The sequence below is a fragment of the Haliotis asinina genome, chromosome 1 (assembly GCF_037392515.1).
Source record: "Haliotis asinina isolate JCU_RB_2024 chromosome 1, JCU_Hal_asi_v2, whole genome shotgun sequence".
Lineage (NCBI taxonomy): Eukaryota > Metazoa > Mollusca > Gastropoda > Lepetellida > Haliotidae > Haliotis > Haliotis asinina.
This window is the reverse complement of record NC_090280.1, coordinates 72,946,481-72,961,579: the sequence shown is the minus strand read 5'-3', so window position 1 is coordinate 72,961,579 and position 15,099 is coordinate 72,946,481. Positions and strand designations below refer to the sequence as shown.

The 15,099-nt window shown below is 39.1% G+C and overlaps 2 protein-coding genes across 2 annotated transcripts in view; one reads left to right on the top strand and one right to left on the bottom strand.

The window, feature by feature from the left end:
- LOC137296910 (uncharacterized) overlaps positions 1–583 on the bottom strand; it is a 76,102-nt gene extending 75,519 nt beyond the window's left edge. Inside the window, exon 1 of the mRNA XM_067828808.1 lies at positions 209–583. Within this exon, the coding sequence (XP_067684909.1) occupies positions 209–323 (115 nt within the window). The 5' untranslated portion in view covers positions 324–583. The remainder of the gene's footprint in view (positions 1–208) is intronic.
- Positions 584–846: 263 nt separating this feature from the next.
- On the top strand, positions 847–5,407 carry LOC137296903 (uncharacterized). Its single transcript, XM_067828796.1, has 2 exons — positions 847–930; positions 4,392–5,407. Exons 1-2 carry the CDS (start codon positions 851–853, stop codon positions 5,041–5,043), a joined length of 732 nt encoding a protein of 243 aa, XP_067684897.1. The 5' UTR covers positions 847–850; the 3' UTR covers positions 5,044–5,407.
- The last annotated feature ends 9,692 nt before the right edge of the window (positions 5,408–15,099 follow it).

The window sequence follows — 15,099 nt, the reverse complement described above, 5'->3', positions numbered from 1 at the left end:
CAATCAGGAAAGAGCGTTTTCTTTCAAGAATGTCATTTTCACAATTTGAAGACGTGAATAAGAATTTAAATGAAATATATTGATGCGTGTCCGTCTACCGTCTCGCCTAAATCGCATATTTGCTGTCTGCAGAGTCACCGTCTAGGCATACATTACATAAGCGCCACGAAAGAACAACCCCTTCTAAAACCCAAAGAAATACCCATACCATTTTCTGGATCGATGTATAGGGTGTGACACTCTTTCAGAATTCTTTCGTTGACGGACTGAGTTGCTGCGTCGGCGGCATTCGCAGCAGTTCTCGACTTCACTTTCCCCGACATCTTCCTTCACCGACTGTCAAAGTGGACAGACTAGTTGCAGCCCGACTGGGCACTGGATTTCAACTACTACGTCTGGGACACCAGTGAGGTCAAACTAGGTACTAAACTTTGTCAAGCAGCAAAATGCATTCTATGTGACAGCTATGTTAGTAATTTCAAAGTGCAACTATCATATTGGCGTCAGTAAAGCGAGTGCACATTTATATATGTGGACTAGGGTACGACCAATTCCGGCATATTCCCTTCGGTTCTCAAAAAGTGTAAGTAGCGCCATCTATATCCGTCAGCTGATCGGGGAGTGATTGGGACAATGACAAAGAAGACATCGGTTATTTTCATTTCCTTTTGCTGGAAGATGCTTTGAAACTTCAAATAATACGGGAATACAGGCTGTGATTACATTTCATTTTGTTTTTCATTGTAAATTCACTTTTTCTCCCGAACAGCGAAGCCGACGAAGTTACCGGTACTACAAGCCAATCAAAAAATTCCGCGAAATTCACTGCTGCACTTTCGCGAAAAGTGTCATGGCGTCACTTGTTGCTGATTACGGAAGTGAGGATGATTTATCAGAGAACGAAGGTCTGGAGGACGAAGAAATTCAGACGTAATATTGCATTTTGAGTCAGCTGAATCAAGAGAACAATTCGTTTGATTTGCATAATAACATGACAGTGCTTATTCCTGTTAATTTGCGAATGTATTTGACCGAGCATCTGTGTCACGAAAATATGGAACCATGTCTCCCAAAAGGCACCATGCATTATAGCAATGCTGGTGTGTGCAAGTTGAATTGTGTAAGGGAGGGGATCAATGGGCTATGGAGCTTGGGGCACATTTCCCAACCACGCACAACTAACCCTAACGTATCTGTGATTAATGAAGCAAGTTGTTTATTTTTTTTAACCACGGTGTCTTTCAATTTGATGAAGATACGTCGTGCGAAAGTATAGGACCATACATGATGATATATTGTAACATGAATAATTTTCATGAATTTGATTGTCTTAAGATTTAAATTTTACACATTTGTGAGAAATCATCTTACCTACAATCACATAATTTGCCATGTAACATGTTTTCGGGGTAATAACGCAAAAGATGATCATGTACATTATTGTGTATCAGTAGATTATCAAAACTGTAATTTCATAAATAAATATCACCTCACCTTTCATAAATTGTTTGAATGTTCTGTCGCCTGCTGGTTTCCAATGCAGAAAACACTTTGTGTCTTGTCTGCCAGCACGAAGGGAAGTGATGTACCATGTTTTTGGGTTACTCTTTATAGGGCACACCCTTGCATGGAAATGCAATTGATGCATTCTTCTCCATAGAAATCAACAAATACAACATGTCATTTTAATTAAAAGCCAAACAAACTGGTCATTTTTTTCTTGATTATGTGAAATTCTTTTGGTGAAAATTCTTAAAGGGGCACTGATGCGGAGCAATTTCCGTGGACTGGTGTAAACTTTTGTTATTGTTTTTCTCCCGTGAGTACCCGGATGATATCCCAGAATTCATGACTGGTTCGTGACCTCTGCTGCGCATTCCATAAGCGCAATTGATAGTTTAGTTATAGACAGATCAACTTAGGTGAGGTCATTTTTACTTCATTACAAATGTATTATGAAAACAAATGAAATACTTTGAAGGTTAATCATCTGCCAGTGGTAGAAATGGTAAAAAACTATCAGGACAGAAAAATAACGAAGCCAATGTACCTCTCTATATTTGGTCTGATAAACCTAATTAGTTTATTGTATATATGATATTATTATATCATAGTTGTATGATTCTGAAAATTAATAAAAGAACACACGATCTGCTTATACTCATAGTAAATTTCTAACACAAAAGCAACATTTATACATTGTATAGATTGCCAATGTGGATCCTATTTCACACACATACGCGATCTAGTGTGTGTTTTCTGTCATACAGATTCTGCTGAATGCTACAACAAATAAATTAAAACAAAATGCAAATAATGAATGTAAAACAGACTAATTTTATAGCAACAATGTCAGGCTACTACCTTGTTCAGGAATGTATCCATCAATATCCACATAAAAGAAATCGTATTCCATTCATCTGCAGCTGGTAAATAATCATGCTCTGTGTCGCGTGTCTTACAACTGTCTAGTTTGCGAAAAAGTAACACATCGTTTCACGTCTTTCGATGGTGAAAAACAGATAAACCTCTCATTGGTCTCCCAAGATAGCACACCTGGCAACTAATTGTATGATGTCCACTATTCTAAGTAATTTAGTTAACCAATAATGAGCAATCAATCAATCAACGCAAGGGTGGTTAATTCTTTGAAGGGAGGATGTTGTTTTTGCACTCACTCTTTACGACAGGGTGTAGTCATCTACACACACTGCCTTTTGACAAATCCGCTAGAAGATACAAGTAATTAATCAATCAGTGTGTTATCGGTTAATCCTTTGATCGATGTTTGTTTTTGTAACTCAGCTGATAAACCCTCTTGCATCACTTACATGCACATATTACATAACATGCAAATACATTTGCCATTACAGACCTTAATTTATAATGCTGAGTATTTACTCCAGACAGGAGAAATGCCAAATTTGAACCTTTGTTGTGTAACCGAAGTGGTGTTACTACTAATTATACCTGTTATAAATTCACTAATTGACCGTCCAGAGAATGATGACAAATAACACGTGTAGGTTTACACCATCAAACGCGAGTTACAGCAAGGAAGATGTAATATCTGTGTCGCACGCAGCCTGAAAATACTTATGGGACGAAACTGTTTTGAGGATACCAACGGAATTTCGTTACATAAGGAATACACACAGGCCTTTGCTGTGTACTTGGGTAAATAGGTGAAATAAGGGTTTTTTAACGTAAGAAAATTTTCAGATTTCTCTACCAAATTCAAAGTCATCGTTTTTCGTTTACGAATTCAAATAAATCAACTGTGTGTTTTTATTATCATAAATAATAAACCATTGTAGCCACCATAGCTACCAAAACTTACGTATGATATTTGCTATCACAGCTGAACCAACACTCAAAACTACCTATATATAAAGCTTTGCAATCTTCCGTGCTGAAACAAATGGCTTGCTATGTGCCTGTAGACATCATATTTTCATGTAACATGATTAAATATCGAGGTTAAAAACACAGAAATAGGATCAAATTGGATCAGTAACTATACCATCAAAGCATCCGAAAAGAACTACACTGCTGGGATATTTGGTTACGATCAGACAAGGAATACCATGGATATTTTTAAACAAATGGCATATGATGGGCATCCGGCCTCCTGACTGTTTAGGTGAAGAAATTCTGCTAATATGGACAGGAGCCCAGTTCCTTCGTCCGTCACGGTCGAAGGAGCTTGCGCTGACCAATTTGCGGTTTGGTTTCGTAATTATACCCTTGGCGAGAAACATTATTCGCTCCGCATCAGTGCCCCTTTAAACAGAAACATATTTACAGGTAAGTTATTCAACCATATGCACATTCGTTCTTCTTATCTGCATGGCACGCTCTATTGCAGGGGCAATAAAATGTGTCGTGTCTGTGCAGTATAGTGACATCACAGTAGTATTTTACATGAACCCAGTGGTCACAAGCTTTAAAAAAATATGTAAGAGATGACCAATTCAGTGTTCAGTAGTTGTTTTTTTTTTTATTATGTCAGCAACATTCCATTCGGGCGACGTGATATTTATGTTTTACTTTTCACCCGAGCAGACAGTGGTCCACTTGACAAGTTGCGAGCATTATTTCAAAAGTTATGATCACATTTATGAAGGTTCTCAAAGTGCATTACGTTCAAGGGTCGAAGTACTTTGACAGAAATTTAGGCCACAACTTCCGTGAAAGCTGAATATTTATCCGTTTGCGACAGAAGCTTCTGCACTAGAGACGGTATTTTGCAGGTGATGTTGTCATCTCACTGTATGCAAGAAAAACATGGTTCCCCCACAAACTAGGTATGGCGCCACCTGTAAACACAATATTATGGCTCACTTACACTCACGGAATCAATCATCATAACATTATCATTTTCCTTACAGAGATAAAGACACCAGCAATAAAAACAGTGCAAAAAACTTCTTGATAACTCAGGATGATAGTGACAGTGATGACTCTGATTGTGGCCATCAAGATTCAAAAAAGTCTACCTCTCAGGATGACAGAGACCGTCTCCCCAACCCCCTGGAGGACAAACTACCCACTCCTGATATTGGACAGCAAGGGAAGGAAACCGTCACTTCTGTGTTCAAAAATCCTTTTGAGCAGGCAGAACTCGTCAAGAATTCCATCTTAGAAAAACATGTGCGAATGACAGAAAAATTGCCAGAAAAAGGGACTAAACAGGTGTGTTGGAAATTTAAGAAAGGAAAATGTCGGATGGGAAAGAACTGTCGGTATTTCCATGACCAAGAAAGTGTCACAGGGCTTGTTGTTGAAACCAAACATGATGAGAACAATGCCCAGAAGTTGGGTTTTAATCAGCATAATCATAAACAGTTATATTTTGGGTCAGTTCACAAGATGCAAGGTACAGCATTGGAGACTGAACCAGCAGATGATGACAGCTTCATGGCAGGGAAGAAGCGGAAGTCCAGAGTTGGGATATCCAATGCCTTGGTTCCACCTAAAAAAGCTATGTCATCTTTAGAGAGGCAGCGAAATAGTGAACGGCCTTGGACAGTTAAAAAGTAGCAGCTTTATGAATAGTGAAACTACGCAATTTAGTAAGAATGCCATAAGTTGATGTTTTACAGTGTTGTATTAAGCATATTTCAACTCATTATGATGAAAGCCATTCATTGCCTGTTTATGTTTAACAAGGGTGTATATTTTGGGTTTGGTAGTTCAGGATGGTTGTGGATTTTGTTGTATCTTCTTGTCCATTTGATCATGGTTCACCACACCTCCAGAAATAACAAGTCTTTTATGAATTTCAGTTCACTTTATGTATGAAACAATTTAATGGTAATTATTACAAATGTTCACTTGGCCAAAGGGGCTTGTAACACAAAAAAGGACCATGTTACATCACTCTCCTTTTATGTAGTGCTAAGACAGCATTAGTGATGCCAGTGTTCTGCGTTACAAGCCCCTGTGATGTCAACATCTGATATGGTCGACTTCCTGTTTTGTGATTCAGTATTTTTAGTTTCTCAAAAGAAATTCTCAGAGTATTTTTCCAGCATGCTTGTAGTATGCAATGATTTCATACAAAGCTAGAACCTCTATAGAATCAGAACTTGACAGAATACAGTACCTCTCAGCAGTTTCCAAAGAAGGTCACGTCAGTTAGTTTCTAAATAAACAGTTAGCTCCTGACTTTTCATGACTGTTAAAGCATCCAATTTCTCTATACTGAGGTTATGCAGTATCCTCTGCATGTATACGACGGACAACTCAATTGTTGTTTATGTTTTATGCTTCCTGTTTGTGAGTGTGAAGCATGCACAGTTTTAAAGAGTACAATCAGAGGATTAATGCTTCTGTCTTGGTTTTCTTTTGTTGGAGTCAATATTGTTGAGTCACTGGAAGAAAGAAATTGAGCTAGTCGTACTGGGGTACTGACGTCTGATTGGATGAAGAACTCATGCAGTCTTCATTTTGAATGAGCAAAGTTTTCTCAGAATAGACCGGAAAAGACCTTCGGGGCAAATGTCATTGGATATTTATGCAGAGAGGGAGTAGAGTTAAAGATGGAGCTTTTAGTGGGGTTTTAAGAACTTCATTTGTAGGTTATGAGTGTTGAGACATTTAGATTTTTTAGTGTTTTTAGTGTGCAGGTATTCCACAAACTACAATGACAGCTGCACATCTGTGGCATGGCTCAGGGTTGTTACTAACAAACAAGGATAAGCATACCAACCTGACAATTGGCCCATATTAGCATATATGAATGCCCCTCACTGATGCTTGCCATTGTGAACGAAGCGGCCCCAGGTTGTCTGTGATCAAATGTAGTGCTGTGAGTGAAGGGTGAGAGTCTTATGAGCAAGGCATGTGGAGCTATGCTCAGAATTTAAATTCATCCTCATACACTGCACATGCACTAACCTACATCTGCTCTTCCTTTCACAAACCAAATGGGTTTGCCCATTGCACTGTACCACCTACTTCTACATGCACTAACCTACATCTGCTCTTCCTTTCACAAACCAAATGGGTTTGCCCATTGCACTGTACCACCTACTTCTACATGCACTAACCTACATCTGCTCTTCCTTTCACAAACCAAATGGGTTTGCCCATTGCACTGTACCACCTACTTCTCGTAAACACGATTTTGGCAGCGGTCCAACTTATCCTTGTAAAAAGCAGTAATTGGTGGGTAGGTTGGTGTTCGTTTTTTTTTGTTCTTATATTTATTAATTTTTTTGTTTTATTTTTACTATTTTTTTTTTTTTGTGTGTGTGTGTGTGGTGGTTGGGGGGGGGGGGTGATTTGTTAAGTGTCAATGCCAACACATTGCCGCAATCATCAACCTGCAAGCTTGCAAGTTGACCCTGTATGGTGTCATGAACCACTACTTGCTGGTAAATGCTGCTGCCAGATCATCATCATCATCATCATCATCATCATCATCATCATCATCATCATCATCTGCTTTCCTTATTTCACATAACATAATATATCATGTCAAGTACTTACCATTAATATGATGCAATAAACATGAAATTAAGGCAACTCTGATAGTTATGCAGCTGACATGCAGTATCCCAGATAGATTCTGTTGTTTGTTTCCCTCTTCTCTGTTGACCCCTTCTGATGTTTAGGATAGATGGAATGGATATTCGATTGGCTGAGGAAAAGTTTGGTATGGTTTCCAGTGTTTGCCCTTAACCCTGATAAGTTGATATTTGGCCATGTTCTACTATCAGATGGATGGTGTGTGACATTATCATGTAATAGAGAGCTAGTGATACATTAAGCTCATCTAATATACTTCCTGTCTCAGTGTGACAAAAATGAGTGAGCATGTTAATGCACATCTGGCTGCTAACCTCTGTGGAATATAAGTAAGGGTAAATCGGTCATAGACCTGAGTTGCAATGGATACTAGTGTAAAGAAGTACCTGTGGGGATACTGACTGACTGAGTTTGGTTTTACGTTACTTTTAGCAATATTCCAACATCACGATGGCAAACACCAGAAATTGGCTTCACGCATTCTACCCGTTTGTGGGATTCAAACTTGGGTCTTGAAACGTGATGAGCCAATGCTTTTGTAATAAGAATAAGTTGTCTTCTAAAGTGCCATGTCCTAACACTGAGTGATTGCTCGCAGTGCTTAATCAGAATCTGATTCTTTTTCCCCAGAAAACCCAAAGTGCCTTTTCAGCATTAGAAGGTCCTGGTCACATGACTTGATCGAACTGGGTACCCAGTTTCTGCTTGGTGAACAGAGGCAATGTTGAACAAACTCACTTGCCTACGGTGAGACCACATGTGTCACATGTGCTTCATTGTGGGGCTTGCATGTTAGTTTGGAACATAGTACACTCATGAATTAATGTTCAAACGCACAGGATCAAGTTTGGACTAACTTCATTTGGAACAGTGCTCCCACGTCCAGTCTATTTAATACTCCTCTTTATCGAAAAGTCATCACACCTGATGTTTTTAATTAATTAATTAGAATTGTCCAACAGTCATTGATTTGGCACAGGAGTAAAACGTCTGAGTCTTGAAGATCATTTTCAGATTGCTGGGGCTGTGGAGTATCTACATGTTTAAAGCGTTCACCCCGGTCATTATTGTCCTGTTCACATGGCTGACGTAAATTACTTGCTATTGGTACTTGCAAACCTAGAAGCTCCAGGTACCAAACCAATGCTAGTAAGTTGTTCATGATAGTTCCTTTGTCTATGAGGTGATGGGGTAGTCAAGTGGTGAAAGCATTTGCTTGTCACTCAGAAGACCCGGGTTTTATTCACCACATGGGTACAATATGTGAACACCATTTCTGGTACCCGCTGTTGTGATAATGCTGGAATATTGCTGAAAACGGCATAAAACCCAACTCACTCATTGGGAAGGGGTTTATGTGAAATATGTTTACTGGTACATGATTTGAGAAAACAATGAGGTAACAAGTTCTTATGCTTGTCTATTTTTGAATCAGAGGAAAAATGTTATTGGGCATTGTTATGGAGTGAAGTTATAATGCTACCTGTCTAATACAGCTGTATCTGGGACATACCATAATGGATCGATGGAAAGAACACTTCTTTATTAATATCTGTATGATGTATCAGTGTAGTTTCCAACACCGAGTGATCTAAGTAGCATCTATACCAAAATGTCGCATGTGTTGCAATACAGACAGTTGTATATCCCCTTTGTGCTCCACATCATCTCTCAGCTGCTACTTGTTTAAGATACATACCCCTGAAACAGTGCCTGCAACATGTTTCTTTTGCCAAAAGTGCAGTTTGACTGAATCTTTACTTTAGCTGGATGATCAGTGTTTGCTGTTGGCATGAAAATTTAGGAGTCATCGGGACTCCCTGGTGTCATGAGAGGGAGTGATGGACATGTTTTGGTGAGTCAACTTCAGTTTGGAATTTTCATCAAGACATCAACTGTGATTGTTAAATAATGACAAGAAAGAAGATAGGACAGGGGCAGAAACCAAAGTTTAGATTATCTGAACAGAGGGCTTAGTAGCATGGCATGAACAATGATGCTAGTCTATATTCAGTGAGTATTTGAGATAATTTGTGAGTCATATACACAGGTTTTCTTCATCAGGGCAAACATTGGATGATAGATTGAACATTTCCAGGTTGTGTATTACAATTAAAAAAGCAAAGATGAAATTATGCAAAATTGTGTCATTTCATGAGATATGTATACGTACATCATTTATGATGACGTGATTATTCTAAAAGTCACCGTGCACTTACACGTCATTGTGTATTATATTTCTGTTGTTGCAATGAGATGAGCATCCTATTGGTTGAGGAGATTTGCAGGTGTTATTACTATGCACTTGATGCTGGGACATGTTGTGATTTTGATGTTAATGTACATTGTTTATGCATGAGGTACTGATACAGTGTGCAGTCTATAGTGTATATAGCAAGGGAATTGATTCCCAATTTGCTCAGGTGCTTTTGTTTATATGGACAGGTGTGTATGTGAGCAGCACTGCCATGTCCTTTATGCAATGTGCTTCAGCTGTGACATCAATGCATTATAGCCTGGTCTTATCAACATTTTTGTGCAGTGGGGTAGCCCAGTGGTTAAAGCGTTCACTCGTTAGAGCAGAAGGCTGGGGTTCGAATCTAAATATTTCACTGATTCTCCACAAATGAGTATCATCTGGTTTCATTAATTATGTAATGTTTTTCCTGTTAAACATTCAGAAACTTCATGATTGAAATTTAGGATCTGCTGATAATGGGTCCAGGTGTCAAAGTCGCGCAAATCTTATTAATTTTAGGTACTTCTTATTCCCGAAAAGAGTTTCATTGTCTAGTTCCTATTAAGATTGCCTTGGCCTTAAACAAAAAGACTTCAAAAGATGGTTCTTGCTGACCAATCATTTACAGACAACCACCATATAGCTGGAACATTCCTGGCTTTCAGTTTTAAAGGATAAAACAAGGACTGTCAAGCTTTTTGTCAACTGGTACACTGCTGGGTGGGGTATTCATGTTAAACTGTTGCACAGTTTCTCATCCAATTTTGGGGTAGCCTAGTTTTTAGAGCGTTCACTTGTCACTCCAGAGTGAAGTTAGTGGTCTGAAGTTAGTGAGTATGAGTGAGTGAGTGAGTTTAGTTTTACGTCGCACTTAGCAATATTCCAGCTATATGGCGACGGTCTGTAAATAATCGAGTCTGGACCAGACAATCCAGTGATCAACAACATGAGCATCGATCTGCGCAATTGGGAACCGATGACATGTGTCAACCAAGTCAGCTAGTCTGACCACCCGATCCCGTTAGTCGCCGCTTACGACAAGCGTAGTCACCTTTTATGGCAAGCATGGGTTGCTGAAGGCCTATTCTACCCCGGGACCTTCACGGGTCTAGTGAGTATGAGTGGGTGAGGTGAGTGTGGCTTTATCTGCTTTTAGCAATGTTCCAGTACTGTCAACCCCTGTGGCACACCAGAAATGGGCTTCACAAATTGGGAATCGCGTGATGAGTGAACGCTTTAGCAATAAGGCTAACCCACCTCCCTACTCGAGGATGAATGTACCACACACTAACTACCATCATCAAAATGTTGCAAGGCTGAAAGCTGTTCCCGAAACACCACAAACTGAGAGTCGAAAACACAATGATGATACCTGAATCGTGTACATGACCATCAAATAACTGCTTCTTGGTTGAGGAAGCCTAGTAGGTAAATTCTTTGATTGTCACAAAGACCCGGGTTTGATTACCCACATGGGTACAGTGTGTGATGCCCATTTTCTGATTGCTCCCACCATGCTAAAAGCAGCATAAAACCCAACTCGCCCACTCACTTATCCGTCTAGCAGGACACCCACATGCTGTGAAATGAAATAATAGATGATCCCATGTCACTTCCACATCGACTGATCATGGTGATTATCAAGAATGGTATTGTTATACCATACGTTTCTTTCACGGAGCGAGTAGTTTCTTTCATTGATATAATTAAATGTTTGTTTTAGGGTGGAGAGGCAACAAAACAATCTTGGCACACAAACTTCCATGATTTTATGTTGGGTAGCCGAGCGGTTAGTGTGTTTGCCTATCACAGGGTTTCTTGGTTTGGTGCACGCACAGGTATAGTGTGTGAGGCCCATTTCTGAGATCCTTTTGTTACTGAAATGTAAAACCTGAATTATTCACTCTCTGTGACAGACTACAGTTTTTATCAACAGCAGAGATGATGCACAACTGAGTGGCCATTTGTATTTTGATGCAGTTAGGCAGATGGAAGGTTTGTCTTTCATGTTTGTTCTGTATGGTTTGAATCTTGAGACAAGAAATGATTTCAATTTATTATCTCTTGTATGTTATTGATTGTGGTGCATGTTTTTCCGCATTTGTTGAATAATAGTATTTTGTAATCTATGCATTTCAAAAGTGGAAAATTCATTAAAACATGACAAATTTGAATTTTGTTTTTTGTTTGTAGGTGGCATAATTTTCATTGCTGTCCTAAGTTAAACAGTCTCCTGTAGGACTGTTATGAAAGATAGCACATATGAAGATCCAGGGTAGAATAGGTCCTCAGCAACCCATGCTTGCCATATAAGGTGACCATGCTTGTCGTAAGAGGCAACTAACAGGATTGGGTGGTCAGTCTCACTGATTTGGTTGACACATATATACAACAAGTGAGTTTTATGCCACACTCAGCAATATTCCAGCTATATGGTGGAAGTCTGTAAATTATCGAGTCTGGTTCAGACAATCCAGGGATGCATGAGCATCGATCTGCACAATTGGGAACCCATGGCATGTGTCAACCAAGTCAGCGAGTCTGACCACCCGATCTCGTTAGTTATCTTCATTGGCAAGCATGGGTTGCTGAAGGCATATTCTACCCCAGAGCTTCAGGGGTCTAAAAAGGTTTATGTAAGTGTTGTGTTAATATCTAAACATGAATCTGTGACCCAAGCTGATTTTGATAGGACTTGTACATTAAAACATTACAAAGTTGACAAACAACATCACATCTAATCATCACAGATACATCACAAACACGCCCAATATATATCAGTGTCAAAAATCAAACATTACAACCATAGATTTTCCACTAAATTCAGACAAATGGAATTATTTTCTTCCTAAATTTGCAAAGGAAAGAGAGAAGGGTAGTCAGCTGTTACATAATCGGGGAATATGAATACAATATTCAAAGTTTGACATTTCCAGTTAACCAAATGTGCTTCTTTGTTTGGTCTGCAGATACAAAATGAAGTCATTTGAGACACAAAGTTTTATGCTGAATGAGTTTTGACATCCGAGCTTTTCTGATTAGTCTTGCCGACACCTGTTACCTGCTGATGTCCGGCATGGCAGATCATCAAATCCAGTTTTTTGTTATTGATTCAAGATGTTTATTTGTAGAGAGGCCATATGGCCCAAAATACAAGTGATATCCCATAAACGTCTACAGAATTGCTTCTCTTTTTCTTTTGTCAAATGCATTTTCAGCTAAGAAATGTATCAAGATTAACAGAAAGATGTTATTATTTGATTGAAAGAAGTTTGAAACATTGTTACTATTACCACCGTTACAATTTTGGTTGATACACTCTCTCCCTCTCTGTGTTAAAAATATACAGTCACACAATGTATGCATGGTTCTCATTCAGTATTGCATTGCAAATGTAGGACTCCCTATCAAAGACATTTCCAGACACGTCCGTGTTCTAGGAAACTAATGTTTAACACATATTTTTCATAAGAATTATAAAATGTGAGAGAATCATGCTGAATGATGCCAGTTCTGATAAGTGCATTCTTTAAGATGTTGACTAAAAAATTAAAATGATCAGGATCAAACAAAACATAACAAAACATAACAAAAAAGTAAATATTTTATATGATTGGCCCAACTTGACCTCTTTCTCTCAAAAATAGATAAAAAACATCTTATAATAACATTGGAAAGCATATCTTTAGCATTGGCATTTTTTACAATCATAGCTGGTGCTTAATACATTTGATATGATAAGAAACATTAAGTGGAGATCTTCCATACGATAAGGCATTCTTGTACCACCTGTTACGTACAGACTTCCAGCTTGGCTGATCATCAACTCAGGATTGTGGGTAATTGTACTGATGATATCAGCAGCCTGTGAACTGACCGTTGATGGCGGTTGTTGGTAATGGTGTATTCTCTTTACCCCTGCTCTTTATCTTCTTGTACAATTATTGTCTGTTGGTGCAAGGAGAGTTCAATCACAAAGTTCGCTAACCGACCACACTGAACAGGTTCATAATGATTAGTAAATTCAGTCATTAAAAGTTATCAAATATGGTACGAGACGGGGCAAGTTAGTTTATGAGTCATGTCTAGTTAGTTGTGAAAGTCCATTGTGAGTGAGTGAGTGAGTTCAGTTTTACGCCGCACTCAGCAATATTCCAGCTATATGGCGACGGTCTGTAAATAATCGAGTCTGGACCTGACAATCCAGTGATCAACAACATGAGCATCGATCTGCGCAATTGGGAACCGATGACATATGTCAACCAAGTCAGCGAGCCTGACCACTCAATCCCGTTATTCGCCTCTTACAACAAGCATAGTCGCCTGTTATGGCAAGCATGGGTTGCTGAAGGCCTATTCTACCCCGTGACCTTCAAGGGTCCCATTGTGATGAAAGTTAACATTTTCGGGGGCGGTGAGGTAGCCTAATGTTTACAGCCCTAGCTCATCCCACTGAAGACATGGGTTTGATTCTTCACATGGGAACAATGAGTGAAGCTCGTTAGGGGCATCCTCTGCATGTGAAATTTCTGGGATAAGGCTAAAAGTGGTGTAAAATTCAGCTCACACCAGTTGTATCGGAACGTGGGCCTTGACATATCTACTTGATGAGACATGACTCAGGTGGTAATATGATCATGAACCGATGCATATGATTAACCAGTGTTGATACTAATGGTAGGTATTGTTAAGTTATGTGCATGTTTGCCAGTCGAGACATTTCTGACATGAACAGAACATAACATATCCAGAATTTCTAAATCAAACTTATTGTATTTTTTCATAGTAATTATTGGACACAGAAACAGATGGTATGGGCGTGGGTGCGTAAATAACAGCTTGTGACAACACGTCAGATAGTAACATATTGGCTGTTTACCATATGTGAGTGGAACTTGTTAGGCCAGATAGTTTTACATCTTGGTTTCAAAATATTCTGGTTTGTGGGGGCAGTAGCCTAATGGTTCAAGTGCTCGCTTGTCATGCTTAAGACCTGGGGTTGATCCCCACATGTTAAGAATACATTAAGTCAGTTTCTGGTGGTATGCTCCCTCTCGTTCATTGGTAGGGAGAAATAAAAGACATTTTAAGATTTCAGTTCTTTCTGTGTTCTTGTTTGTGCCTCCTTGTCAATGTAAGTTGATCTTGCAGTTTGACAAACATACACACATACTTGTAGACATGTACATCTTTTTGTGGTGATGGAGGGCTGGGATGGGATAATATGTTTTCATTACCCATATGCTGAAACATAACCAGTCATATATGTATATCACATGTGCACATATCACTTTTACCTAGCAACCATTGTTTCTGTATTAGTTGTCTGTGATGTCATAACAGCATGAGAGCTATCACACTTGCTTACCGTATTTTACCATACAAATGTACATGATGGAAATAGTAAAGAAATTATTATACTCGAGCAAGTTTGTCATAGGACAATCCTTGGTGTTAATTGTAACAATATATCATGAATGACACCAACGCAGTGAAATACACAGAATTCTGCAGAAAACTCTCATACCTCTGACTGAGTGTCAAAACCATGCAGTCAACTTTGTATGCTGATTCTTTCTGTGTTGTCACAACCCCTAGTGTACAGTACACAACCCTGTATACTTAAAAGAACCCACAAATCCCTTGGTAAATGACCAGATGGTGGCACATGAGTTTGTTGCAGGTACAGCAAGGTACAGTAAACTTACAAGGTATTGTGACTGTGCCCCGGTCCACCCAGCTGTGAATGGGTACCTCATAAGGACTGAAAAGCCACACAGAATCTGTGTGGCTGCAAGACTTGTAAGTTCCACGGTGAGTTGAGT